At 40.9% G+C, this 26,610-nt stretch overlaps 1 protein-coding gene across 1 annotated transcript in view; it reads left to right on the top strand.

Moving 5' to 3' along the window:
* Positions 1-14,355, top strand: part of LOC113136552 (eukaryotic translation initiation factor 4 gamma 1-like) — a 30,225-nt gene extending 15,870 nt beyond the window's left edge. The window contains exons 10-31 of the mRNA XM_026317464.1: positions 795-1,790; positions 1,981-2,069; positions 2,338-2,530; positions 3,050-3,183; positions 3,351-3,476; positions 3,594-4,004; positions 4,299-4,445; positions 4,734-4,970; positions 5,102-5,206; positions 6,560-6,850; positions 7,025-7,136; positions 7,254-7,368; positions 10,340-10,587; positions 10,804-10,931; positions 11,216-11,388; positions 12,312-12,437; positions 12,546-12,627; positions 12,824-12,922; positions 13,261-13,392; positions 13,530-13,611; positions 13,793-13,933; positions 14,174-14,355. Of these exons, the coding sequence (XP_026173249.1) occupies positions 795-1,790; positions 1,981-2,069; positions 2,338-2,530; positions 3,050-3,183; positions 3,351-3,476; positions 3,594-4,004; positions 4,299-4,445; positions 4,734-4,970; positions 5,102-5,206; positions 6,560-6,850; positions 7,025-7,136; positions 7,254-7,368; positions 10,340-10,587; positions 10,804-10,931; positions 11,216-11,388; positions 12,312-12,437; positions 12,546-12,627; positions 12,824-12,922; positions 13,261-13,392; positions 13,530-13,611; positions 13,793-13,933; positions 14,174-14,355 (4,349 nt within the window). The remainder of the gene's footprint in view (positions 1-794; positions 1,791-1,980; positions 2,070-2,337; positions 2,531-3,049; positions 3,184-3,350; positions 3,477-3,593; positions 4,005-4,298; positions 4,446-4,733; positions 4,971-5,101; positions 5,207-6,559; positions 6,851-7,024; positions 7,137-7,253; positions 7,369-10,339; positions 10,588-10,803; positions 10,932-11,215; positions 11,389-12,311; positions 12,438-12,545; positions 12,628-12,823; positions 12,923-13,260; positions 13,393-13,529; positions 13,612-13,792; positions 13,934-14,173) is intronic.
* The last annotated feature ends 12,255 nt before the right edge of the window (positions 14,356-26,610 follow it).

Genomic DNA, 26,610 nt, shown 5'->3' with positions numbered 1-26,610 from the left:
CAGGTAACTCCTTGTGCTCGACTGTCGGATCTCATGAACATGATGTGCAGAATACAAAACGTAATGCAGTTGAGCAGAAAACTTTTCACACGCATTTTGATATTGTTCGTATTTAGCTGTTGTTAGCTGTTAGATGTTTTATTTTTTCCTTTTTATTTTGATGCGGGTACCTATACAGAAGCAAGAAACATGCATACAGGAATGGCACCTCTAGATTATTTTGCGCTAATGAGTTGAACCTGGACAAGATCAAGAATATTGTAGCTATTTGCTTATGGGTATTACATTTCTTGTTGACAAATGCATTGTGTAATTTGGACATGCTGTGCATCTTTGGCAGCAATTATATCAGGCTGTAGCTTGTTTTCTTAGTGTCTGTGAAAATCAAGAGGAAATTTAGCAGAGTATATGTAGTTTTTGTAGTTTTAAAGTTGTTTACAGGCAATAGGTGGGGAATGTGGAAGAACTCAGGTCAGGCTGGACAAGAAATTTTCATGTGGCATGTCCAATCATGTGTTCATAGCTGTTTTGAAAAACTTTTAAGCAGAGTAAAAGCCAGTAGTTGTAAAAACAATCAAAAGACACTAATTGTTTAATATGGGCATAAATAGATATATAAAGATTGTAAAACAAGAGAATGATTGAATGAATTTGGCCTGCTTGTTTTCTCACCTCCCCACAGCTGGCCAGTAGTTGTTTGAATGTCAAAATGTCTGTTTTCAGAAAGTTATTGAAAGTGTGAGGCCCACGTATTGAAAGTAGTTTTAATAACGTTTTTCTCTCTGACCTTCCAGATGACAGAGGGAAACCAACATCTCTTCCTTCATCAAACAATCCTGAACTTGCTAAGGGTGACCCCAGCCCCACAGAGACTATCTCTGATACGAACACTAAACCCTCTGGACCCCCTTTATCAGAAGCAGAGGACACCCCTCTCAACACTATTTCCTCCCTTGCATCCAGTGCTCCTGTTGCAGACATGATGGATGCTCCTTCACCTCCAAGAGAACCCACTCCAACCCCCCAAACTGCTCCTGAGGTGCCTGCCTACCCTGCACCCCTTCCTGACCCTGTCCCCACCTCATTTTCACAGGACAAAACAGACATGAAAGCCACAGAGGCAACAGAAGAGCTGGAAAAAGATGTGGAGACTAAAGCAGAGGACACAACTCCTTCTCTGGACACACCTATTGCTCTTCCCTCTACTGCTAATGGAGTGGCAGAAGGGAAGCTGGAAGGTTTGTCTGTCATTTTGCCATCAAGTCACCCTGAGGCCCCGCTGGAGTCTCCCATTGCACAGCCTGAGGAGCTTTGCCTTCCAAATGGCCTGCCGCTGCCAGCTCCACAAGACCCTGAGGCCCATGCCATCAGTACAGCTGAGTGTGATGACAGTCCCATCGCTGAGCCTGACGTCAGCCAGTCTGTCATACCGACCTACACAGTCATCGAACTGGCAGAGCCTACACCAGTTGTCCAAGCCACAACTGCAACTGTTGACAAGCCTATGTCTGCCGCTGCTGTTCAGGAGACTGATAGTGAACCAATCATGCAGGCAGCACCATCCCAGACTGAGGTACAAGAAACGATTACTCCACTTGTCCTTGAAATCAAGGAAGATACCCCAGTTCCCCAATCCACTGCCAAGGAAGAAGCACCATCTCCTGCAGAGACCGTTTCCATAGCTGACAGTGCCCCAGAAATAGTGCCCACTCCTCCCACAGCAGAGGAGAGGGAGGACTTCTCTTTTCCGCTGACTGTCGCCCCTGCCCATGTAGAAACTACTATGCAAGGTCATTCACTTACCTACATTTGACTTTTGTTCCATCTCTGCTTTCTACAAGTTATCACAAATCTTTTAAGTATGATTAAGTATGTAATGCTCCATTTTTATCATCTAAAGAAAATATTCTATTTTGGCAAGATGGTCAGATATGTTTGAACTTATCTGAGGCTGATGGTATTGGTCTCTCCTTTCTGTAGCTGCTGTGTCTGTGCCAAAGAAAAAGAGGAAGATGAAGGATCTGAACAAAAAAGAGGCAGTGGGAGACCTCCTGGATGCATTTAAAGAGGTCTGTATGGCTGGCCAGTAATGCATTTATATGTTATTTCCCATGCTTTTCTTATCTGTTTTAATTTAACAGTTACATAATACCTCCTGATATTGGGGTGACAGATATAGTCTTTTCCTCAGTGTAGAGTTCAAATCAACCCCTTAAATTCTCAATCCAGTAATAAGTACTCACTCAGGCTTAATCTAGCTTCTTGGGGTTAATTAAATTTATTTATAAATTTTTAACTGTTCTGATTGTGCTAATCCCCATTCCATCTCTGACCCAGGACCAGGTTGTGGCCCCACCAGAGCCAGAGCCTGCGCCAGCACCAGAGACCCAGCCCCTTGCTGCTTCCCCTCCAGCCTCAGAGGAAGCAGACCTGACTTGGGAGGACAAGGAGGACAAGCTGGATGCCGAGAACATTCAGCCAGATTCTCCCAAGCCGACAACCACTGACAAAAAGTACCAGTACAAAGAGGGTGCGTCTCTCTATACCTTGATCCTTTTCAATGGCCCATGTTCGAGTCAGTGTAAACAATGGTCTTATCTTGCTCATTCTGTGTTTATGGTTTGCTTCACTGAAAGTGAGTGAGTGGTATTTTACCAGATGTGGCTTCTGTTGATATGATTGTTCAGTGAGAAACACTAAGCCACATTAAAGTAGTGATTAATAAACAGGTCAGGTTGCATATGTATCCATAGATGTGCTTTTTGTACACAGATTACATATGCCTCATCATACCTATTTGATATGTATTCATTCATTTAATGAGGCATGGCAATATCTGTAGTTAAACCCAGATCGTTATTCTGCAGTACTGCTCAGTTGTGTAGGGAGAGTGACACCATGACTTCATTATGCTTGTTTTGATATTCATTACAAAAACTACTTAAATGCTGTCAAATGTTCATGAATTTCAATTTGGGGATTAATAAAGTTTATCTCATCCCATGTCTTACTTTGAAGAACCCGAGTCATTTTCAGGTTTCTGTTTCAGAACAATGGAAACCAATCAATACGGAAGAGAAGAAGAAATATGACAGGGAGTTCCTTTTGGGCTTCCAATTCATCTCAGCTAGCATGAACAAGCCCGAGGGTCTACCAGCCATCAGTGATGTTGTCTTAGACAAGGTGCAGCCATGTACACTTGTAATATATGTAGTATATGTTTAGAAAATGTATTTTTAATGTATTTTGAGTCATATTTTTGTTAGGGTTTTGATTACAACGAAAATAGTTCTATATTGTTCACTTTTGTTTTATCATCAGTTTGTTAGTCTTTGCTTTGTTCTGTTTAGGCTAATAAGATCCCTCTACGTCAGCTGGACCCCAGTCGTCTACCAGGGATGAACTGTGGCCCTGACTTCACACCTGCCTTTGCTAACCTCGGCAGGCCTGGCATGGGAGGAGGAAGCAGAGGACCGGTATGTTAACGTTTTATTAACAAGTTTTAAGTGATCTGCACTTAAGAGTATATATCCTAAGAATGATATTACATCTTTTCCCCTTCCTCCAATCTTTCTTCCTTTCTCTCTTTACAGCCTCCAGGGATGGGCATTGGGGTTGGTGGTCCACGCCGCTCTCAGCAGGTCCAGAGGAAAGACCAAAGGAAAATCATCACCAGCATGTCACTCAGCGATGATGTGCAGCTGAACAAGGCTGAGAAGGCTTGGAAGCCTTCAGTGAAGAAACCTGTTCGCAGCCGTGGAGTAGAAGACAACGAGGAGAATGATGTAGAGCAGATTAAGACCCAGGAGCTGTTTAAACGAGTTCGCAGCATCCTGAACAAACTGACCCCCCAAAAGTTTCAACAGCTAATGAAACAGGTGACGGAACTGACTATTGACACAGAAGAGAGGTTGAAAGGAGTCATAGACCTCACTTTTGAAAAGGCCATCTCTGAGCCAGATTTTTCGGTGGCCTATGCCAACATGTGCCGCTGCCTTATGGGGGTAAGTGATGCTAAACACATATTATAGAAATAATATGTGGAATTCTTGCTGTTGTTATAATTGATTAAATTTATTTTTTCATATAAATAGCATAAACATGCTTGATGTTTTTAAACTTCTTTTTGTTAAAAGAATATATTTGGCTATTAATTTAAAATGAATGTACACAAGCTTGGGTCTGAGCCACTGATCTAAATGAATGGAGTGAGGAACTACAGAGCCACTTACAGTACAAAAGCTGACATACGTTTTTTTTCTGCTCTTTGCTAACAAAAATCTTCTCTTCCTTTTTAGCTTCGAGTCCAAACCACCGATAAGCCGGGAGCCACTGTGAATTTTCGCAAGCTGCTACTAAATCGATGCCAGAAAGAGTTTGAAAAGGATAAAGATGATGATGAGGTCTTTGAGAAAAAGCAGAAAGAGCTTGAGGCTGCATCTGGGGTATAATACTTCTTAAAAAAATAATTTTATGTAGAAGAAGTCATGGTAATGCCAATGTTTTGTCTCAGGGTAGTTTGAATGTGCTCATTTTATGGAAGGAAGACATAGGATAAGATGAACCCTTATTTGTCCCTCAGTTGAGACAAATAGCATATAAAAAATAAAAGAAATATTACGTTTGCTTCAGAATATCTGAACAGTTATGTCGATATTCACTGTGAAGTAGCACACCTTTGTCAACAGTTTGCCCTGCTTCATCTTTCTGATGTGACATCATTTCCCTGACAGGAGGAGGAGAAGCAGCAACTCATTGAGGAGCTGGAAGAGGCTAAAGACAAGGCCAGGAGGCGCTCATTGGGCAATATCAAGTTCATTGGTGAGCTGTTTAAGCTTAAAATGCTGACAGAGGTCATAATGCATGACTGCATTGTAAAGCTGCTCAAAAACCATGACGAAGAGTCCCTGGAGTGCCTATGTAGACTGTTGTCCACTATCGGCAAGGACCTGGACTTTGAGAAGGCCAAGGTAAAAAAACAAATACACACACATACTCGTGATGAGGAAGAATAGTATTCATAAGTGGATGCACATATGCATGCTGATAAATGTGCGGTAGTTATACAATGCACTCACCCACCTGTTGTGTGTGTCTTCAGCCTCGTATGGACCAGTACTTTAATCAGATGGAGAAAATAATCAAGGAGAGAAAAACCACCTCTAGGATCCGTTTTATGTTGCAGGATGTGCTGGACCTTCGGCGGGTAATTCATAAATGCAACAAAAATACATTAATTGACACGTGTTATACCATATGGCCATGACAAAGCGTTTTCTTTTTTGTTTTGTTTTTTTTAGCTTTTCCACAGTTACATGAGAGCCAATCAAAACACATGAACTTGTTGACAATGTTCCAGAGCTGTCAAACTGTGTTGTCAAAATGTCTCTTGTGAGATTTCAGATATAAAAAAATTATCAAAACAACTCCATATCAAAGATAAACACTGACTGGAATATGTGGCATTTTTATTCTGGACTCTTAACAGCAAAGTGTTTTAGCAACCCTGTATGAGTTCAGTAGAATTTAACAAACTATTGCACTATATTACTTGGAAATACTTGTTTAAGTATGATAACTAAACTCTGTCCTGTTTGCTAAAGGAGCACTGACCCAAGGGTTTAATCAGCATATTAGTTGCCATACGTTGTAGTGCAAATTTATTGTTTTTTGGAGTACAAAATGTGAGTTTTTGACTGTCTGTTGTAAGCCAGCTAAACTTGAAAAAGCATATTTCCTATAATTTATTACATTTCCCTCATTTTATTTTTTTTTTAGTAGTTAAATGTGAACAGAGAACCTTTCCCAGGGTACATGCCTTATAGTGCACATAGTCCGAGACTGCATGGTGCTACCTAAAGCCCCAGTGGCGCTCACATTGGTCCTCTAGCCCTGGCCTGTGTGAGTCTCATATATGGGCTAAGAAAGAAGTGTCTTCCTCAGCTCTTTAATGCAGGGCAGCTCCCAAACAAAGAGCTGCTCTGTGCCATAGGCTGAGACAACAGGATGTCCAACACTAACTTCCACCATATCTTCAAGTAGCAGAGTCAATTCTAGCAACCAGTTAATTCCATCTACTTTTGGCTCAATGTTTTCATTGGTTGTTAAGTTGTTTTAGTTACTTCCTCCATCTTACTTCAGTGCTGCTTTGTAAAGCCGGTTGAGTGTAGTTGTTTCAAAATTTATTTTTCTGAAGGAATGCTGCAGTCCTGTAGTTAGACTCCCAGTCCCACCCACACAGTGTTACAAAACCTGCTGTCTTCAGTATTTTTGCAAACAAAAATCTGCTGCTCCAAGTCAGCACATTGGCCCAATTTAACTGAAACACAGAATGTATCTTCTGTTCTTTTCTATCTAAGCAAAAATGAAAGAGAAGAATTGAGAGATTTTTTTTTAATACATAATTTTATCTCATATCTCAGATAAATATGTATCTTAACATTAAAAACGTTCTACAAAACTGATGAATGAAACTGCAGCTGTCAGTTAATTATTTTGCCATCACTCACATCAACCATGTACTCACAAGCTCTCCCCCATTACCCAACCCCCATCATAGAACAACTGGGTTCCTCGACGGGGCGACCAGGGGCCCAAGACCATCGACCAGATCCACAAAGAGGCTGAGTTGGAGGAGCACAGGGAGCAGATGAAAGTGCAGCAAGCCCTTATCTCCAAGAAGGAGTCAGGTGGAGGTCCAGGGGGCAGGATGGGTAGTGGAGGACCTGGGGGACGTGGGGGCCCTCACACACCAGGTCGCGGTGCTCCTCCCCAGGACGAGGGCTGGAACACAGTGCCCATCTCCAAGAACCGACCCATTGACACCTCACGCCTTAGCAAAATCACTAAGGTAGGAGAGGGAGACAAATTTTCACATAGTGCGGCTAAGATATTTTGATTTTATCTCCCATCTCACTTGTTTCACATCAGAACATCATGTTTTCAGATGAGACATCTGTTATATATTAAATATGTTTCCTTTCCATTTTAGCAGCTGTGTTTTTAACAGACACTCTTCTTTCAGACTCCTGTTCTTGACTTCAACAATCAGTTACTTGCCCCTGGAGGTAAAGGGACATGGGGGAGCTGGGGTAAGGGCAGCAGTGGTGGCACTAGTGCCAAACCAGCAGATTCTGGTAGGTTTCCTAGACTGATGGTGGTGATGAGGTCATGTACATCAAAATAAAAAATCCAGGTATACACCTAAAAACTAATGCTTAGTCTGTGCTATATGTGTGTTATTTCTCCCCCAGGCTCAGAGTCAGGCAGCCGTTCAACCACCAGCACTCTGAACAGGTTCTCAGCCCTGCAGCAGCCTTCATCCTCCTCAGGCTCCCCACTGGACACAGACAGACGAGTTCCTCAGAGGTGAGCATCAGGACACACCTTAATGAGGCAGCCAATACAGTTACCAATCCAGCCGACCTAGTTTTACATTTCTATCAGAAACACGAGAAAACAAAAAGGGTGGTGGCATCTGTGCCTTTTTTTTAGGGATAATGTGGTTACCCACAGGCTGTCATTTGGGGAGTTTTTATCATTTGAATATATATCTTTAAAAATTGAGCAAAAATTATCTCCCTCTGTACATTTTATAATCATTTACAAACCTCCCCAATGCTGTCAAAAATTTATTGATGATTTTACTGAGATGCTTTCAGTTGTTCTCACAGAGTTTGACTGTTTGGTTATTACAGGTGATTTTAATGTTCACGTGGATAAGGCCTGTGACAGATATGCCAAAGAACTTTCTGTCCTTGAAACGTACGGCCTTAGTCGGCATGTTAGTGAGCCAACCCAGACCAGAGGTCACACTCTGGACATTGTCATTACTAAGGGTGTTAACGTTTCTAATGTCACTGTGACTGATGTTGCTTTGTCTGATCATTTTTGTGTCTTTTTTGATTTGTCCATAATTCCCAAAGATGCAACTGGACCTACACTTGTTCAGAAAAGACACATAAATGATAACACCAGGACACTGTTTATGGAGATGATTAGGTTTGAAAATACCACTTTTTCTCATGTTGAAGATTTGTTGAATTCATATACTTCAAGTGTTCTAAATGTCATGGATGTGATTGCTCCTGTTAAAGATCAATTAATCAGGAACAGGCAAAAGCCACTGTGGAGAAATGATGACTTGGTCAGGGCACAGAAAAGGGAGTGCCGGAAGGCCGAACGAAGATGGCGTAAATCAAAGCTCCAGGTTCATTATGATATTTGTTAGCAGATGATGTGTGTGTTCAATGAAACTCTACGTAGAAAGAGAGAAATGTATTTTTCTGACATCATCAACAACAGTAGTAACAACTCACGTGTCCTGTTTGCTACAGTGAGTAGGTTAACAAACCCTCCGTCTCCATTGCCATTGGAACTAATTTCAACATCTAAAGGTAATGAATTTGTATTATGTATTAATGACAAGATTTAGGGTATTAAACAAGCAATAAATTCCACAGGGTAGATAACAACTCTGCAGCCATCCAGGAGACACTTGGTAGAACTGACACACTTTACACCTGTAAATGACATAACAGTTGAAGAGACCATCTCCAGTCTGAGTTCATCCACCTGTTGCCTCGATGTTTTACCCACTAGATTTCTGAAATCAGCACTAAGCAGTTTACCACAACTCACTCAATTAGTTAATAACTCATTACAGTCTGGAACATTCCCAAGGGCCCTGAAAATTGCTGTCATCAAGCCTCTCCTGAAGAAGAGCAGTCTTGAACACTGAACAACTACCGGCCCATATCAAACCTGCCATTTTTAGGTAAAATCCTTGAAAGAGTTGTTTACCAACAACTTACCGACTTTCTCATGCTAAAGGACTGCTTTGATGATTTTCAGTCAGGTTTTAGGCCCCATCACAGCACTGAAACTGCGCTCATCAAGGTGACAAATGACATTCGTCTGAACACAGACGCTGGCAGAGTCTCTGTCTTAGTACTGCTGGATCTAAGTGCTGCTTTTGACACAGTGGACCATATGATCCTGTTACAAAGGTTAGAGGACTGGATAGGCATCTCTGGTACTGCCCTTAACTGGTTTAAGTCCTATCTTGAAGACAGGAAGTATTTCATTGAAGTTAGTAACTGTGTCTCAGACCAAATGGCGTTGACATGTGGGGTCCCCCAGGGGTCCATCATGGGACCCCTTTTGTTCAATCTTTACATGTTTCCTTTAGGCCAGTTAATACGCAGAAATAATGTGTCCTACCATGACTATGCAGATGACACTCAGATTTACATTTCACTCACAGCTGGTTAATATGGACCAGTCAATTCATTGTGTCACTGTATTGAACAGATCACTCTGTGGACGCAAAACAACTCTCTCCAAATAAACAGTGACAAGACTGAAATAATCATCTTTGGGCCACAGAAACAAAGAGAAAGTGTCAGCAGTCACCTCGAGTCTCTTTCTCTAAAATTTAAAAATCAAGTTCGAAATCTAGGAGTAATCATGGACTCAGATATGAGTTTTAACAGCCACATTAAATTGATAACATTGTCAGCATTTTATCATCTCAAAAACATTGTCAGAGTCAAGGGGATCATGTCTAAACCAGACTTGGAAAGACATCCATGCATTTATCTCTAGCAGGTTAGATTACTCTAACGGCCTGTTCACAGGGCTCTCAAAAAGAGCTGTAAGGCAGTTGCCGTACATTCAGAACACTGCTGCTCGGGTCCTGAATAGAACTAGAAAGTATAACCACATTACTCCTGTTCTCAGATCTCTGCACTGGCTTCCTGTCTCTCAGAGAATAGACTTTAAAACAGCACTGCTTGTGTATAAGTCCCTTCATGGCTCAGCACCACATTACATCTCTGACATGTTGATGCCATATGAACCACCTCAAACTCTGAGAACATCAGGGACAGGCCTTCTGCTCATGCCCAGAGTCAGGACTAAACAGGGAGAAGCAGCGTTTCAGTTCTATGCAGCTAAAACCTGGAATAGTCTTCCTGATTATGTTAGACAAGCCTCATCTCTGGCAATGTTTAAGTCCAAGCTAAAAACCTTTCTTTTTAACGTGGTATATAACATGAGACAACTGACAGTGATTTATCTGCACCCAGTTTCCTTTCATTTTAATTTCACTATTTGCTGTTTCTTATTTTGATTCTTGCCTATGTACTTTTAAACGTCTTTTTTTTTCTGTAAAGCACTTTGAATTACTCTGTGTATGAATTGTGCTATGTAAATAAACTTGCGTTGCCTTAACAATGCAGAGATCATTTTTACCATTTTTTTGATGGTGTATACATTAAATTGGGCTCAGTGCAGTGTACCTCTCCCTGAATCTGCCATTCCCTTTGTCCTTCTGCAGAAACAGCTCGAGTCGAGAGCGCAGTGACCGCTTCGACCGCTCTGATCGTGGCAGTGACCGATTTGACAGAAGGGATGACCGCGATCGAAGCCGGCTGCAGGTTACCAAGCGCAGCTTCAGTCGGGAGAATGAAGAAAGGAGCAGGGAGAGAGAACAGCGCGGATTGGCCGATCCTGTCCGCCGGGTAGCAAGCATGACAGACGACAGAGACCGAGGCAGCAGAGAACGAGCTAGGAGCAAGGAGAATGGTTGGTGGCATGATGTAGCAGCAAATCCATCCAGTGAAAGAAAAAAAAAAAAAAAATCAACCACCACTATATTTTGAAAACTCAAACTTGGAGATTTATTTCAGATTTCTAGAATATATGTATATATATATTGTGTGTGTGTGTGTGTGTGTGTGTGTGTGTGTGTGTGTGTGTGTGTGTTTGCGCGCGCACGCGCGTGTGTGCATGTGAAAACAGTGAAGCGAGAGACATCTGCCACCCCTCCACCTACCCAGATCCAGACCAGGCCTGCCTTGACCGAGGAAGAGCTGGACAAGAAGTCCACAGCTATCATCGAGGAGTACCTCCATATCAATGACATGAAGGTATGCAGTGGTATTGCAATGTTTTAAAAACATAAATTCAAACCATGTTCAATTGTATGATAGTTTACCTGTACTTCCCGTGATTCTGTTTGTTGAACAATTTAATGTGAAGCAGCAGGTGAAAATGTTCACTTTGTATTAGCAGTAACAAGTTAGGCTGTCATGAGATAAAATTAAAAAATTATGAATTCCTTGTTTGTATTTATATATGATTGGTATGTGTACATCATTACTGACATCTGCTGGCATACACTGACAATCACTGTCTGTGTCCCTCTCAACAGGAGGCTGTGCAGTGTGTGCAGGAGATGAACAGTACTGAGCTACTTTTTGTGTTTGTACGAAATGGGCTGGAGTCAACGCTGGAGCGCAGCAGAATTGCCAGGGAACACATGGGCCTGCTGCTGCATCAACTCATTAAGACCAACATTCTTCCAATACAGCAGTACTATAAAGGGTCAGTATTGAGTCCAAGTGAGATGTTTTCATACAGCACATGTAAAACTATCAAAAATTACATACAGGTAAATATATGAAGCCAAGAGTAAATTCAAATAGACCCAGCTGCTGTGAGATGCGTTTTGTAGATTTTAGTGTCAGCTGACAAGAAAAAAAAAAAAAAATCATTTTCCATATGTTTCAATTCAATTCAGTTTTATTTGTACCAAATCACAATACAATCATCTCAACGCACTTTACAAAAAACAAAAGAACCCAACAAATCCCTTATGAGCAGCACTTGCTAACAGAAGAAACCTCCAGCAGAACCAGGCGGCCACCTGCCTCGACTGTTCGGGGTGAATGGATAGAGGAGAGAGAAAAGAACAGCAACAATAAACAACAAATAGTGTCAGTTTTCATGCCAGATTACTCTGGAGTGATCCATTTGTGGTGGAAACATGATCCGAGATGAAAAGTTGCCAGCAGACAACAGATCTTTTTTTTTTTTTTTTTTTTTGCAAAATGTGAGGCAATGCTGTGTTTTCAAGATGTTTTGTGTATTCTGCCTTCTGCTGGCATGGTTTTCTATACTATGTTGCCAGATAATGTCTCCTAGCAATCTTCACTAGTCCAGAACAAGATCTTCTTCCTGTGTTTACTTTCTTGTTCCTGCCTTGGACTTGTTTAGCAAATGAGCAGTCTATGAACATTCACATGACCTGTAGTGATACATTTTGATTTGCTTGGATTTTCCAGTGTGAAAAGAATCTGAACCGAAGTGAAAATATACAAAGTTTACAAACTGATCCACTGATTTTGACAAGAGCAAACTAACTGTAGATTTGAAATACCCTTAATTTCCTCTTCTCTTGAGTAAATTTCATTTTTTTATTCTTGTTTCCTTGAATAAACTTTGATCTTGGTGCAATGTGTTTTCAGGCTCCAGGAAATCCTGGAGGTAGCTGAAGACATGGCGATAGACATACCCCACATTTGGTTGTACCTGGCAGAGCTGATGACTCCCATGCTTCATGAGGGAGGCATCCCAATGGGAGAACTCTTCAGGTTAGTCCTGGGCCTCACTTGGAACCTGACCAAGCTAAAATAGGAAATCAGCAAGAGGAGGTGTTTTTAATTTGTTTGATTTTTAATCCTGAAACTTTTGGTCTCTAGGGAGATTTCTAAGCCTTTGGTGCCCCTGGGCAAAGCAGGAGTCCTGCTGGTTCACATTCTAACTTTACTTTGCAAAGAAATGGTGAGAGAAAGTTACAATCCATTTTATATACCCAGTACTTTGCACTGAGTATGTTCTTGGCTGGGTGGGGGCAAAAACATGTATGTGTGAAACATGCAGCACTAAAGAAATGTGTAAATGTCAATCCATTTATGTGAGTGTGATCAGTAAATGTGTTTGTCCGTCAGTCTATAACTATTTGTCTCACCCCCGTCAGAGTCATAAAAAGGCAGGTACTATGTGGAGGGAGGCTAATCTTCAGTGGAAAGACTTCCTCCCTGAAGATATAGATGTCAACAAGTTTGTGACAGAAAAGGTAAGAGGTCACTCACTAGTCCATCATTAACTGAGAAATCCATGCATAATTTGTGTCTAATCAATCACCTAGTCATACTTTTAGCTTGTTTTATAGCATGCTTCAGTATAGGACAGATAGAGCAAGAAGATTTGCTGGCAAGTGTAGACTGAAGCAGAAATGCGACATTACAATAAGCTTCAATTCCTGTGTAACAGAAATAACAGATCAGAAGGTCAGGTCTGTAGCCTCTTAGCCTATTCATACTGTCATAAAAAGATAATGTGAAAGGTATTTTCATCTGCTTATTGAGAGAGGTTTATGGTGAATATATGAGTGACACCTCTCTGTGTTTATAGAATGTGGAGTTCACACTGGGTGATGAGTCAGAGAAGAGCAAAAAGCAGCTGAGCTCTGCAGAGTTAACCAAACACCTGGACAGACTGATCCAGGACAAGGCTGACAACCAGAGGATCTTTGATTGGATTGAGGTTTGTATTCTTGCTTTTGTTTTCCACTTCATCAGGTTTTTGAAGTTGCAGGTTCTATTATTATGTTGTTCAATTTTGTTTTCTGTATGCTATTTTGAAACTCAGATTGCCCATAGTTAATAAATCTCTCTGTGTAGAACTGCCTAGATGAGCAACAGACCTCATCTACCATGTTTGTCAGAGCCCTGATGACCTCCATCTGCCAGTCAGCAATCATCTGTGAGTCACTTTTTCTCTTTACATTTGTCAGTAAAGAATGGTCCAGACATATGAAAGAGAAAATTGTTAGTCTAGAGTAAAATATGTGACATTGGCTGTTGCAGCATGTCATGTTAGCTCTTGATCACAGACTACACCAATTGATTGCTGTTAAATTAAATTTTATAACATTTGCCTCTAGGTGAAAATCCCTACAAGGTGGACAATGAGCTAATCAAACAAAGGGCCATACTGCTGCAGAAATACCTGAAGGATGAGCAGAAGGAGCTGCAGGCTCTGTACGCCCTGCAGGCCCTAATGGTGCAGATGGAGCAACCTGCCAGTGAGTGGCTCATTCAAGTTCATGTTTTCCTTTGTCACCACTGACATGACATTTGTTGTTTTTAGATGCCCCAAATTTCTTTGTATTAGTTACCTGCAAAAATAATACCGACAAAATAAAATAAATTCCAATAAATGGTTGTTGTTTTGTCACGTTCCTGATTATATAGTTTAATTTAGTATTATGTTTAGAATTTATTATTTATCTGTGAACATTTCCTGTTTCTCTTCCCTCCATTAGATCTGCTGCGGATGTTCTTTGACGCCCTTTACGACGAGGACGTGATCAAAGAAGAGGCCTTCTATAAGTGGGAGTCTAGCAAAGACCCCGCTGAGCAGCAGGGAAAGGGTGTGGCCCTCAAGTCCGTCACCGCCTTCTTCACTTGGCTGCGTGAGGCCGAGGACGAGTCTGATAACAGCTAGGAGAACTGGTGGGAGTTCAGAGGATTTGTGGGATAATGTGGCTAATTCAGACCAGTCTGAATCAGCAAAATCCTTCTGCATAAACAGAAAAAAAGCAAGACACAAATTCTTCAACTGGGAAGATTGTATTACGGATCGAACGTTCGATCATGTTTTTTTTTGGGGGGGGGGGGGGGGGCTTTTTGAGTTTTCCTTGCTCAACTGAATGTCTTTTTTGGAATAAATCAGAATACACAATGAAATACAGAGTAGGTATGAGAGAGAATGCTAAGCAGTTGCAAGCAGTGGGAGATAATGCTGTTTACTTCAGTTTTTTTTTTTTTTTTTATCCCAAATGGCTTTTCCTCGCCACGGCAACACTATTCAAGAAACTTTGCTTAATGACATGAAATACTTTAAAAGGCTGTTCACATCTATATTTTTGATGAATTCATCTTTTATTATGTGGAGACGACAGCTACATTGCATGTATGGTGTTTAAACTACATGACGCACTTATGTCAACAACTAGCTTTTGTTTCATTTCTCCAGTGTTGGATGATTGGAGTGTGTTTTATAATAAAATAGAAAACTACAAAGAAAGCAGATGAGAGCTGTCGAATTGACATTTCAGACAGAAGTTACAGTAGCGGTTGTGGACTTCTGAGGATTTCATGCAGAGGACATGGGCAATGAACATTGACTGTTTTGCTGCTGAAGGGGTGATGATTATTTCCTGACACCACTCATCCTGACACCCCAAACTCCCATGTGTCTGTTTTACTCATGTCTCGTGCTTCAAAAAACCAACTCTGGACTGAGAAAAGGGACAGCATGAGCGAGGGCTCATGGCTGCACGCTCCTACAGAGTCTGTTGTAGGATTTTAAAAGATTAGATATCATTATTCAAACTTGAAAGAAAAGAAGTATACAGACAAATTACTTTAGTGAAAAAGGACTTTAAAAATTTAAATTTTAACAGTACGAATCCTAAGGCCTTTTCTGCTTCCATGAGTGGAAATGCATTTCAGGAGAGTTCTGTAAATATATGATGGATAGGGTTTTTTTTTTTTTTCCGTTTGTTTTTAAATGCTAATGTAATTTCCTCTCTTCTGAAACGAAGTGGCAGTTTTTCCTTGTATTTATATTTTTCTCTCCTTGGCTGGCAGAAGGTGCTTATAATTATCCAACCCAATTCATTGATTACAATTTAACTGAAATGTGTACATACTTTTTTGCTTTACTTTATTAAAAAGATATTTAATTAAAGGAAATTAATGCCTCTTTTCACATCCAAACTGGAAGAGATAATAAAGACCATTGCAAATACAAGAAAAACTCTGTTATAGTTCCATTTATACAGACACGGCCTGAGCAGGTCAGGACCAGTCCTTTATCCATATTCTGTTATCAGTCTGAAAAGCTTAAACAGAACTTCTGGGCTGGGCTTTCAACCAAGGTAAAAAAAAATTGTTGTTTAAAACTGCCGCTGTTCAGTCACCCACGAAAAAGAGGTGTGAGGGCTCATTGAGAGAAAACGTGAGTGGTAGCTGGGACAGCAGTAGACTGTAGCAAAGACCATATGATGTCACTCCCATATTTCTAAAGTTATTGTTATTCACAGACTAGATTTCACACAGCAATGTTGTAGTGGACTTTTTGGGGAACTCCAGAAAAATGAGACGTGGCCATCATTAAAGTTAGTTACAGGATTATTAGATGATAAAAGTCCAAGAAACTGATTCTGCAAAGCTCTAGGTTGTTTTCTTTATTTCCATCCTCTCAAAAGTTCCAATACATATAATTTTTTATATTTAATCACTAGTTATTCTTTTTAATGGTGCAATAAACACCATCATAGTGCATTTTGTACTAGTTTTAACACATTTTCCTCTTAAAAGCTGTAAGTTGTAAGGGCGAATTGCCACAAAGCAGTATAATGCAATAATTTAAGGTGTGGGCTCTTTATTTGTATGTAAACATATACACATTTTAAGGTTTAAAAGTTTCAAAATGTAATGTTTAGAGCGATCTTTTAACAGAAGTGGATAGTATTTATAAATGTGTTGTCAGTGTGTCATTACCATAAAATACAAACTTTTGTATTTTCCTAATCTTAGAATGAATATTCTACATAGGAATTGGATCTCCATTCATGGATGTTTTCTACCATGTTTCTGCAGTAGCCCAGAACAGACAAATAACACTAACTTTAGACTGGGGATTACATTTTGTTTTAAAGCAAATTTTTTTCAATTTTTTTACATATTGCACCTTTAAATATATAAACATTTTTACTACATATACAAGAAATATCGACATTTAGAAACCAGAGTGCAAATTATTAAAGAACCTTTAACACAATGGAAATGTTCCTCTAATTGGAAGTACAACTGTTTTTATCAACTCTCATATTTAAAGGAGAATCAAATTCAACTTGGTCATGATATTCAATGTTGGCGATAAGGTCAAAGAGATTAATGTCAAAAATCCTAAAATAGCTTCCTACTACCAAGACTCTTCAGTTTACCCTCTGTTGACATAAGTGCAGATTTACATGGCTGCAGTAAAAATAAATATGCGTAGCCTAAATGTATAAAACATGTATTGTACCAGTGTTGTGCCAAACAGATGTCTAAATTCAAAGAACGATATTGAATATCCAGTGTGCAGAATTGCATTCATGTGGGCCCCCTATGGATGCTCCAGTTGCCTTTCTCAGTCCTAAAACACGCAGGTCAAGTTAGACAGAGACTCTCCTGGAAATAAACCACTATCTGAAGCAGCAACACTGAAACCACTGGTTTGGCACATCTGCTCGGTTTCAGTAAGCTGCTCTTTGTATTTGATTACAAGGACTACGCATAATCCATGTCTGTGAGTAGGACCATACTTTATACTTATGGCACAGAGGCAAACACACTGGCAGGAAGTTGCCAGTTCAAGTCTCCAAGACTGTAACAGCAGTATCAGTGCTGGAAAGAGTGGGCTTCACTACCTGGCTCTTAGTTTGACCGCTCAGCCCTCAACACCAGCCAGAAATAGAAACTGGTTGTGCTGTACAGTTTCTACATGGAACTTGGTCCAAAAGAGCATGCATGCTGAGCAAACATTGCTTGTACAAATAAAAAAAAAAGGACAGGACCTCAGTGTTGCCATGTTTGCAGTTTTTCTTTTTAAGTTTAGAGCTCTACATCACAGTCCACAGCCTTCTGGAGGCATGCCATACATTTTCTGAACACTCAAACTGAGGTGTTCTCTGCTCAGCAGCACTTCCTTCCAGAAGGCTTTGCAGACTGTAATTCCACCTCGGTTTAACCCTAAACCAGAGTAACTTAGAATCAGGCCATTTTAAATAGTCCTTATCAGCTTATCTCAGTAGTTGAAAGGTCTGGTCTCTCACTGCTGACACACAGAGCCTCAGGGGGGAATCACATTATCTTTAACCTACTTTCACTTCACAGTACCACAGTCAGTTGGACCTGGTTTTCAGATGACATTTTCACACTTGAGTTCACTTCACGAGTGGGTTAGGGTTAGGGCTATAGCCACGATTATCATTTGATAATCCTCTGGAAAGGAAGTGAAAGCAAGACTTATAGTCTCATATACATGTATAACAGTACATGTAAAAAGAGAAATGTCAGTCATGGTACAGATTTTAAAAAAAAAATTGTTTATGATGCCAATGGATAGTAGAGATCGTTAATGATCGAATGATATATCATTTAATGGTTTTACTAGTTTAGATCAAAAGTTACAGCGTTTTAAGTGCAAAGATTAGAAAAAGTGGGCGTGGCTTATTCAGGAATGTGTCATTTGCGTATAACTTTTGATAGGAAGGTCATAGAGTGATGATTTTGACTTAGGGTTAGGGAAAGGGCGTGCCCGAATTAGGGCAGGCGCCACCCACTCCCATTTCGATAGGAGCTTCCGTTCCGGAGTTATGGGCCAGATAAGATTCAATGCGCATTCTTTAGTGGGAAGCCTCCACGCCACGTCAAGGCGGAATGCATGTGGAGGGATTTTTTTTGGGGGGGGGTGGACGGCAGGTAAGGTGAGGGACTTACTTGCGGTGGGATAAATGTGGCAGCAGCGTCCTGGGTGGTGAGAGCAGAAGCAGCAGCAGCTTTGGGATAAGATTCATCACGGCGTGTGGAGCAGAGCCGAAGGCCTTGTGGGTTGAACGTGGAGCAATGAAATAAGGAGACAAGGTAAAATATTATGCACTGATATGGAGTGGTTATGGTTAGTATGAAGATCACGATCAGGGTTAGTGGCTGAAAATGGATTTGACTGTGAGTAGTCTGACTGCACAGTGGCTGTGATTGGTCAGAAGTGAGTTTGGACATGCACCGAGAGGTTGCTGTCTGTCATAGTTGTATTTGAATGAGAGAGACAGACTACACTGATTGTGTGAGCGACAGACTGGCTGCATTGATTGTTGTGTGTGTGTGAGAGAGGGAGACTCCACTCATTGGAGGGGTGAGTTTGATTTTCCTGCAGAGAGAAATGCATGAAAAGTTAGTGTTGAAGTGTGTGAGCATGTGATAGTGAAGCAAAATATGAAGAGACATGAAGTGGTGTGCACGTGAAGGATGGCGAGAGGTGAGATATGTAATAAAATAGGTTTTTGAAGGTGATGCTGTGGTGGCAGGCCCATTTGTCAGATCCTGCTATAATCTGCAGATTCTAGCAAGATCTGACAAGTATATCTGCACCCCCCGTGGCAGCATTGGGCATTGTAAGGGTTAGGGCTGAGGGTTAGTGGCTGATAATGTGTGTGTGAGTGACTGTGAGTAGACTGAGTGCCTAGTGTGTGAAAATGGGCAGAAGTGAGTTTGAATGATGAGAGAAGCAGACTGTAGTCATTGCTGTGTGAGAGCCAGGGTTGGAGTTAAGGGATGAGGGCTGAGGGTTAACCCCAGCTCAGCAGCTAGGTATAGAGGGTGAAAGTCACGATGACTCTCATTAGAATGACTCTCATTTGCATAGTGGCTGTGATTGGTCAGAAGGAAGTTTGAAAATCAGCAGACAGGGAGCGCAGAGGACAGGCAGGCGGAGTTGCATGTGAATAGGAGGCACTGTGTGAATTGAAAAGCAAGCAAAAGAACATTATGTACTGAAGAAAAAATGAATTAAAAAATATATATGAGAGGGAATCAAAGTATATCAGATGAAAAAGAAAAGTTTAAAAAATGTGTAAGCTTGTCGTATATAAATTCCATCTATTTCAGACCTGCATTTTGACTAGTATCTCACAAGAGTGAATCTGTTTTCTTTTGAAATGAAAATAGTGGCTGTGTGTGTCATAAAGAAGCCAAATATGGATGGATGGCTACAGGTCAGATGTGGTTGCAAGTCATGCTGTGCTGACAGTGGATATATGTCCTCCTGTGGTAGCATTGGGCATTGCAAGAGTTAGGGTAATCAGAATCAGAATCGGTTTTATTGGCAGGTACAGCAAAGAACACTTTACAGTACTAGGAATTTGTCTTGGTGTCTAGAGCAAGCATATATGCAGGAGTATGTACATAGTTTTATAATAAACTAGAAAGAATAAAGAATAACAATAAAATAAATACTATGGTATATACAGAAAAATTAAGAGTGCATGAAGTATAGTGCATTTTAAGAGTGTTAAATCATAGAGGGTGATGGGTTGGAGGGGGGCTGGGTCCTTCCTGAAGTCCACAATCATCTCCACTGTTTTGAGGGAGTTAATATTATAATAATATTTAAGACAACTGCAATATACCATACTTGAGTAATAATACAAACTGTATAATCTTCACATTTTTTTAAATTGACTGCCCACTTCACATGGTTTATTTATCATAAAATATGTTTGTTTGAGAAAGCTTACTGCTTGAGTTTCAGCTGACCTTGATGATGTTGACCTTTTGTTGTGTTTCTGCCATATTTTTCACCATTAACTGAATGCTTATTTTCAGCGCTCTTGTCCAATGAGTCTGCTGTCTTTGGCTGGTTATACACAGATCTATTCAGCAATTGGCAGTGAAGCAGGATCTTTGAGTGTCTGAGTGGCTGACATGAGCAGAAAAGATATCAACACCGCTTAGAAGTCATTTTATTCATCTGTCACCATTTTTTGACATTTGAATGTTTTAAGATTTTCTGAATGTGCCTTATTGAAATAACACCAAAACAAGTAGTAATAAACTTAAGATTTGGATTTTGATTTGTTGGTGGACATGTTCTTTTCAGACAATTTAAGTACAGTATAATATTAATAATATATGTACCCCCTGTTATTGGACCATACTTTTTTGGCAGCATGTTTATAAAGGCTCTAGTTTTCATTTCTGTAGTGTTCATTTGCACAATATTGCTAGGAACCTTCTGTGTAGCCCAAAAGAAATACCCATCTCCATCCCAAATGCTGTGCCTAAAAGGCCAAGCCCCACCCAAAACAGTATTTTTGTGTACTTTCAGAAATCCTTAAACCCTTATCTCATCTTGTTGGTCCTTCATAGTGAATCCTACGGATCAGAATCAAATTTATGGCCAAGTTTGTGGACACAAATAAGGAATTTGATTCAAAGCTCTCTATGTACAAATCTTAACATAAAAGTAAATTTTTAAAAATAGAAGGTATGCAAAAAAAAAATAGGCTTGATATGTACAATATTCTTGACGAATATTTTAGTATATGTAATGTAATCAATGAAATAGTGCAAGAAGGAGTGTAAGAGCCATTTTTGTTTAATTTTTCATACCGTATTAGCGATGCTTTCATCATTAGGGGGATGCAACAGATCCAAAAGAGCATTCTCACCAAATATCAATGTAACATGATGCAGGGTCTTTACATTATTTTCATACAAAGTTGTGGATAATTGTCACAGACTTGTAATATCACACTTTTAATTCTACTAATACAGAGCTCCAGAGTGTGACTGAAAATTAAACTGTGACTAAGTATTTTCCTTGGTCCCATTGTTGCACCAAATTTCTTTTTCTCTCTGTGTATGTCATTTTCCCCCCATCTCACGCTCGTCAAAACCAATCAAAAGGTGTGGTCAACGAATGGCCGTTCACAGTGCATTTGTTGTTGGTCAGCAGCATTTCAATGTCAGACAGCTGCTGACTGAAGCAATGAGGAGTCAGAGCATGGGCGGTTTGTTCCTAAGGGCGATTGGGCGACGCACCACCAAAGGGTTAAAGAGAGGATTTTAAAAAAATTACATTGTTTTTAATCACATCAATCAGCGCCAAGGCTTGTTCCGTGCAGTGCTGCTTTCAGTCAGGGTGAAAATCGCCGAGATAGTTCTCATAGACTGTCATATTAATTTGTTTTCCAACGTTAGACGCTGCAATGTATTCTGTATGGATTCCGGAAGGGCTTGCACTAACGTGCTTTCGTCATACGTAACCCGGTGTTACAATTCGCGGGAGTAGCAAGCTAGCGGGGTTCACGGTCAACATAGCTAACATCACCTCATCTCAGAGCAACACAATCAAATCGTTAAGAGAAATACCATTCAGTCGTTGTAGTAATCGGGATAAATTGGCAACTAAAGAATCAGGACCACCCCGACCAAATTTAAACCCAAAACAAGTATCTATAAAGGGGGGAAATGTATAATCGGGGTTTTTCGCGGAGCTGTTATGAGCGGAAAACATGGCTAGCGGGCTGTGAAGTAGCTAACGCTTTGTTTTGCTACCCCTGCATTCTGTTTCATCCTGATGGAGGCACCGGCACGGACACCACATGGACAACGACAGGTGTGTGTTGCTTTTACATCCAAACATGTCTCTGAGGGTGAACCAATAAATGGCAACCCACTGCAGATGATCACTGGTATGTTCATTCATTGTAGAGCCGAATTATTATTCAAGACATTGACAATGAACTCCAGGATGTAGCTGTCCACAAAATACTGTAGACTGTGTAGCTGATGGTGAAAATTTTGCGTTGATTCCATCTAGTGGTTTGTCTGGTTGTATTCATATATGCAGGGATCAGAAAAACTAATTGTTCAGTGCGTGGTGACAATGCGTAGTTTGCTAGCTGTTCATTTACCCATTTAATGGGTCATCTTAGCCATCATGGTAATCAGAGAGATTTGTCAGGAGCCGCCACTGAGTCAGAGATGATTAACCTCCATGGCCTGCACTTTTTATTGCTTTTTGTAATTTACAGAACTGTCAATGTGCATGAGAAATACCATAAATAATGTATTAATGTTTTTGGTGCATTTTAATTTTGTGCTAATTCACCGAAATGAAAAAAAAGGAACACCATTGCAACCATGTGCAACCTTGTTCTGGGGGCAAAGAATTTTTATTAGAGAGCCTCAGTCTTTAGTTAAGCAAATACTTGTTCAGAAATGTTTTGTTTGCATTACTGATTGCAATAGATTGGGAGAGGTGAGTGTCTATTGACAGGCAACAGTGAGTGACAGTAGTCTGGTTGGTTCCAGCCAATCACAGCGCAACGCTGTGACACTTTGAGTGACGGAGACGCTGGGGCAGAGACGCTGACGTTCGGAAGAGAAGTTTGCTGTTTGCCGAGAAGATGCTGTGTTTGGACATTTGTAAGAAGGTTAGTGTCGTGTTTGTGGAAGTTTCCGTGTTGTTGGACATTTTTACAAGCATTAGTATCGTGTCTGAAGCGGGACAGGCTAATGTGGCCGGGTTAGCATCAATAAGTCCGAAGCGACACTTCAAAGCACTGACGGCGCCTGTTTCCAGCTGCAGTAAAGTAAGACACGCAGCTATTGTTAAATTAATTGTGATTCAGTAGTAATAATGTTCGTTTGGTTTCCTAACTTTTGTGAATTTTTATAGTTCAGCCTTTATTGAGTCACCTTTTATCCTGTGTTGTCACCAAATTCATTTGGCACATCATCAGTGTCCTATTATTTATTTTATGCCGCTTTTCCAATACTCAGGTTTAGCCCTTCTCAGCTCGACTCGTGTTAGATCATTTTCCAGTACAATTGAGTACTGGACCGTCATAGCGAGGCGGTGCGGTGCTTCCTTTAGGGCCACGGTGTTTTTGGAGCAGCGTTAGCCATTTGCTAACAACGCTAAATGGAAAACAAACGCTAGTTTTTAAAATGGCGGGTTTGACTCGGGCGTCGCGTTCAGGACTCGTCCAGTGACGTCACTCCCTGCCCAATCGGTGACCCGCAGTCTGGTGACGTACCTGCTCCCAGGTACTGTCCCATAATGGAAAACCAAAGATAAACAGTCTGGTCGAGCCGAGTAGAGCTGGTAGAAAAGCTGTTTTTTAAAAATATAATAGCTTTTAGCCTGTGTAGTAGCACCAGCCTGGACATCAGCAACGTCATGTTGCTTATAGCACAAACCAGTAAGTGGAAAACTATAGAATATTTTCCCCCCAATAAATATTCTTCAAAGTTATGTTGAAGTTTTTGTCCCAAACCACGTGTTGTATGATGAAAATTGAATGGGTACTAGCAGTGAAGCAGGATGGAAATGTGTCAGACCATGGAATCTTTCAAAAAGCATCTTAAAACGCTTTTACTTCAAAAAGCATTTTAGTTTGAATGCTGTATTGTTTTACTGTATGTGTGGTTTTAATCAAGTTGTAGCTCTTTGAGATTTTGGTATCAAAAAAGTGCAGTATAAATAAAATGTATTACTATAGTTGAGTTTAAGCAGCAGCATTTAAATGAAGGCATTATTGGGGGGCACAGGACGTTTTACCTTGAGTGACTTGATGAACAGGTACTATAAAAAGTAGTCATACATATGATGTACACTGACAAGACAAACTGAATTACTGTTTTACTCAAACTAATAACATTCAGTAGCTTTATGAACTTTTAGGTATTTGAGCATGTTCACAAGCAGATGTTGACTGATTAATCAATTGGCTGATAGCCATTTTTAACATGGATCAGCCTATTGCTGAGCATATTAAGCTGATTAACAGACAGGCTCATGTGTGGGCAGCCCAGTGTTGTTGTGGGACCTGTGGGATGCTGCCCCTTGACAATCACATTGTAAAATGACAAGTGGAGGCTAACTAACTTTAGAAAAATATGAGATGAAACATTATGCTTCAAACCAATAATTGTATTTCCAGATAAATCACCAAAGATCGTCTGGATAATTTGAATAACATCTGACAAAACCAAATATAACCTTAAAGTCTCATGATTCGAATGGTATAAAGCTATATAGGATTGAATTATCACAGTGACTACAGTTTCTTAGCAGGGGTGATTTTAGACCCTTTTTAGATGTAGATAGAAATACTTTATTCATCCCAAACTGGGAAATTCCACTGTTGCAGCACTAATTTACAGGCACTTGACATAAACACAAATTTCACAAGAAAAAGAAAACTATAAAAAGTTATTTAAAAATATAGAATATATAAAGTATATACAGTATATAAGAGTGCAAATTTAAACAGAAAACCGCCAGGGGGTGTGCTCAAACACACCTAAATTTTGTTTCAGCACACCTAAATAAACTGACCCATGAAATTAAAAATTCTTATTTACTGTTCAATTTTTTATTTTAATGGAAATTTATCTCTTGTGCAGTTTAAGCAAAGTGTCTCTCAGATAGAAAGGTACTGGCGAAGGACATGATCCACGGGAGCCAAAGGTATTTCTGATTGACATAAGTGGATGAAAGAACATCCACTGTAGTTTGGTTTTGTGCTATTTCTGTTGGTATTTCATTCTTTGGCATTTAAGTGTGGTGACCTCAAATGAAAAATTAGGATTAATAGATATTGTGCAAGTATTTTGATTTCTGTGAATTTTGATTAACTCCACTGTATGCTCATCCAGCAGCAGGCTTCCACAACCAGGTTCACCCAGCAGCCTAGAGCTCCAGGTTCACCCAGGAGCATGCCTCTACAACCAGGCTCACGCAGCAGCCAGCAGCCAGCAGCCAGCAGCCCAGAGATCCAGGTTCACCCAGCAGCAGGTCTCCACAATCATGCTCACCCAGACACAAGCGTCCACAGCCAGCTTTTATTTGTATAGCACCAAATCACAATAAAAATAATCTCAAGGCACTTTACAGAAACAAAAAGGAGGGGAAGGGAGCTTGGTGGACTGATGGTCCTTAGGCAGTCTAGGCCTATAGCAGCATAACTGCGGATGGTTCAGGATTACCTGAAGCCAGCCATAGCTATATGCTTTGTTAAAGAAGAAGGTTTTAAGTCTAGCCTTGAAAGTACAGAGCAGACACAACCAGCCTGGTGCTCCATGCTCACCCAGGCACAAGCATCCACAGCCAGCCTTATACAGCAGCAACAACCAGCCTACAGCCCTGTGCTCACCCATCCACAAGAATCCACAGCCAAGTTTACACAGCAGCCACAACCAGCCTGGAGTTCCATGCTCACCCAGGCACAAGCGTCCACAGCCAGACTTAAACAGCATCAACAACCAGCCATACCTCCAGCCACAACCATCCTGGAGCTCCATGATCACCCAGCAGGAGTCCTCTACAGGCAGACTTACCCAGCAGCCAGCAGTCCACTGCTCCACGCTCACCTAGCCACAAGCATCCACAGCCAGCTTTACACAGTAGCAATCTACATCCTAGATCACCATGAGCACTTATGTAGAAACATCCATTGCCCAAGCACCATGGTCACTCAGGTACAAGCATTCATTACCAGCCTTGTAGACAGCAGCACCAACCACTGTACAGCCCAATGTTCAACCGGCAGCAGGCCTCCACAGGCAGGCTTACCCAGCAGTCAGCAGTCCATTGCTCCGTGCTCACCCAGTCACAAGAATCCACAGCCAGCCTTGCACAGCAGCAATCTTCATCCTAGAGTGCCGTGGTCACTCAGGTACAAGCATTCATTAACAGCTTTGTAGACAGCAGCACCAACCAGTCTACAGCCCAATGCTCAACCTGCAGCAGGTCTCCACAGGCACAGGCTTAACCAGCAGCCAGCAGTCCACTGCTCTACGCTCACCCACCCACAAGTATCCACAGCCAGCTTTACACAGCAGCAATCTTCATCCTAGATCATTATGGCCACTCAGGTACAAGCATCCGTTACCAGAGCACCATGGCCACTCAGGTACAAGCATTCATTATCAGCCTTGTAGACAGCAGCACCAATTAGCCTACAGCCCAATGCTCAACCTGCAACAGGTCTCCACAGGCACAGGCTTACCCGGCAGCCAGTAGTCCACTGCTCCACGCTCACCCAGCCAGAAGCATCCACAGCCACCCTTGCACAGGAGCAATCTTCATCCTAGAACACCATGGGCACTCATGTACAAGCATTCATTAACAGCT

The sequence above is a fragment of the Mastacembelus armatus genome, chromosome 13, assembly GCF_900324485.2.
Source record: "Mastacembelus armatus chromosome 13, fMasArm1.2, whole genome shotgun sequence".
Classification (NCBI taxonomy): Eukaryota; Metazoa; Chordata; class Actinopteri; order Synbranchiformes; family Mastacembelidae; genus Mastacembelus; species Mastacembelus armatus.
The sequence above is the reverse complement of the archived record's forward strand: the minus strand, read 5'-3'. Positions and strand labels throughout refer to the sequence as shown.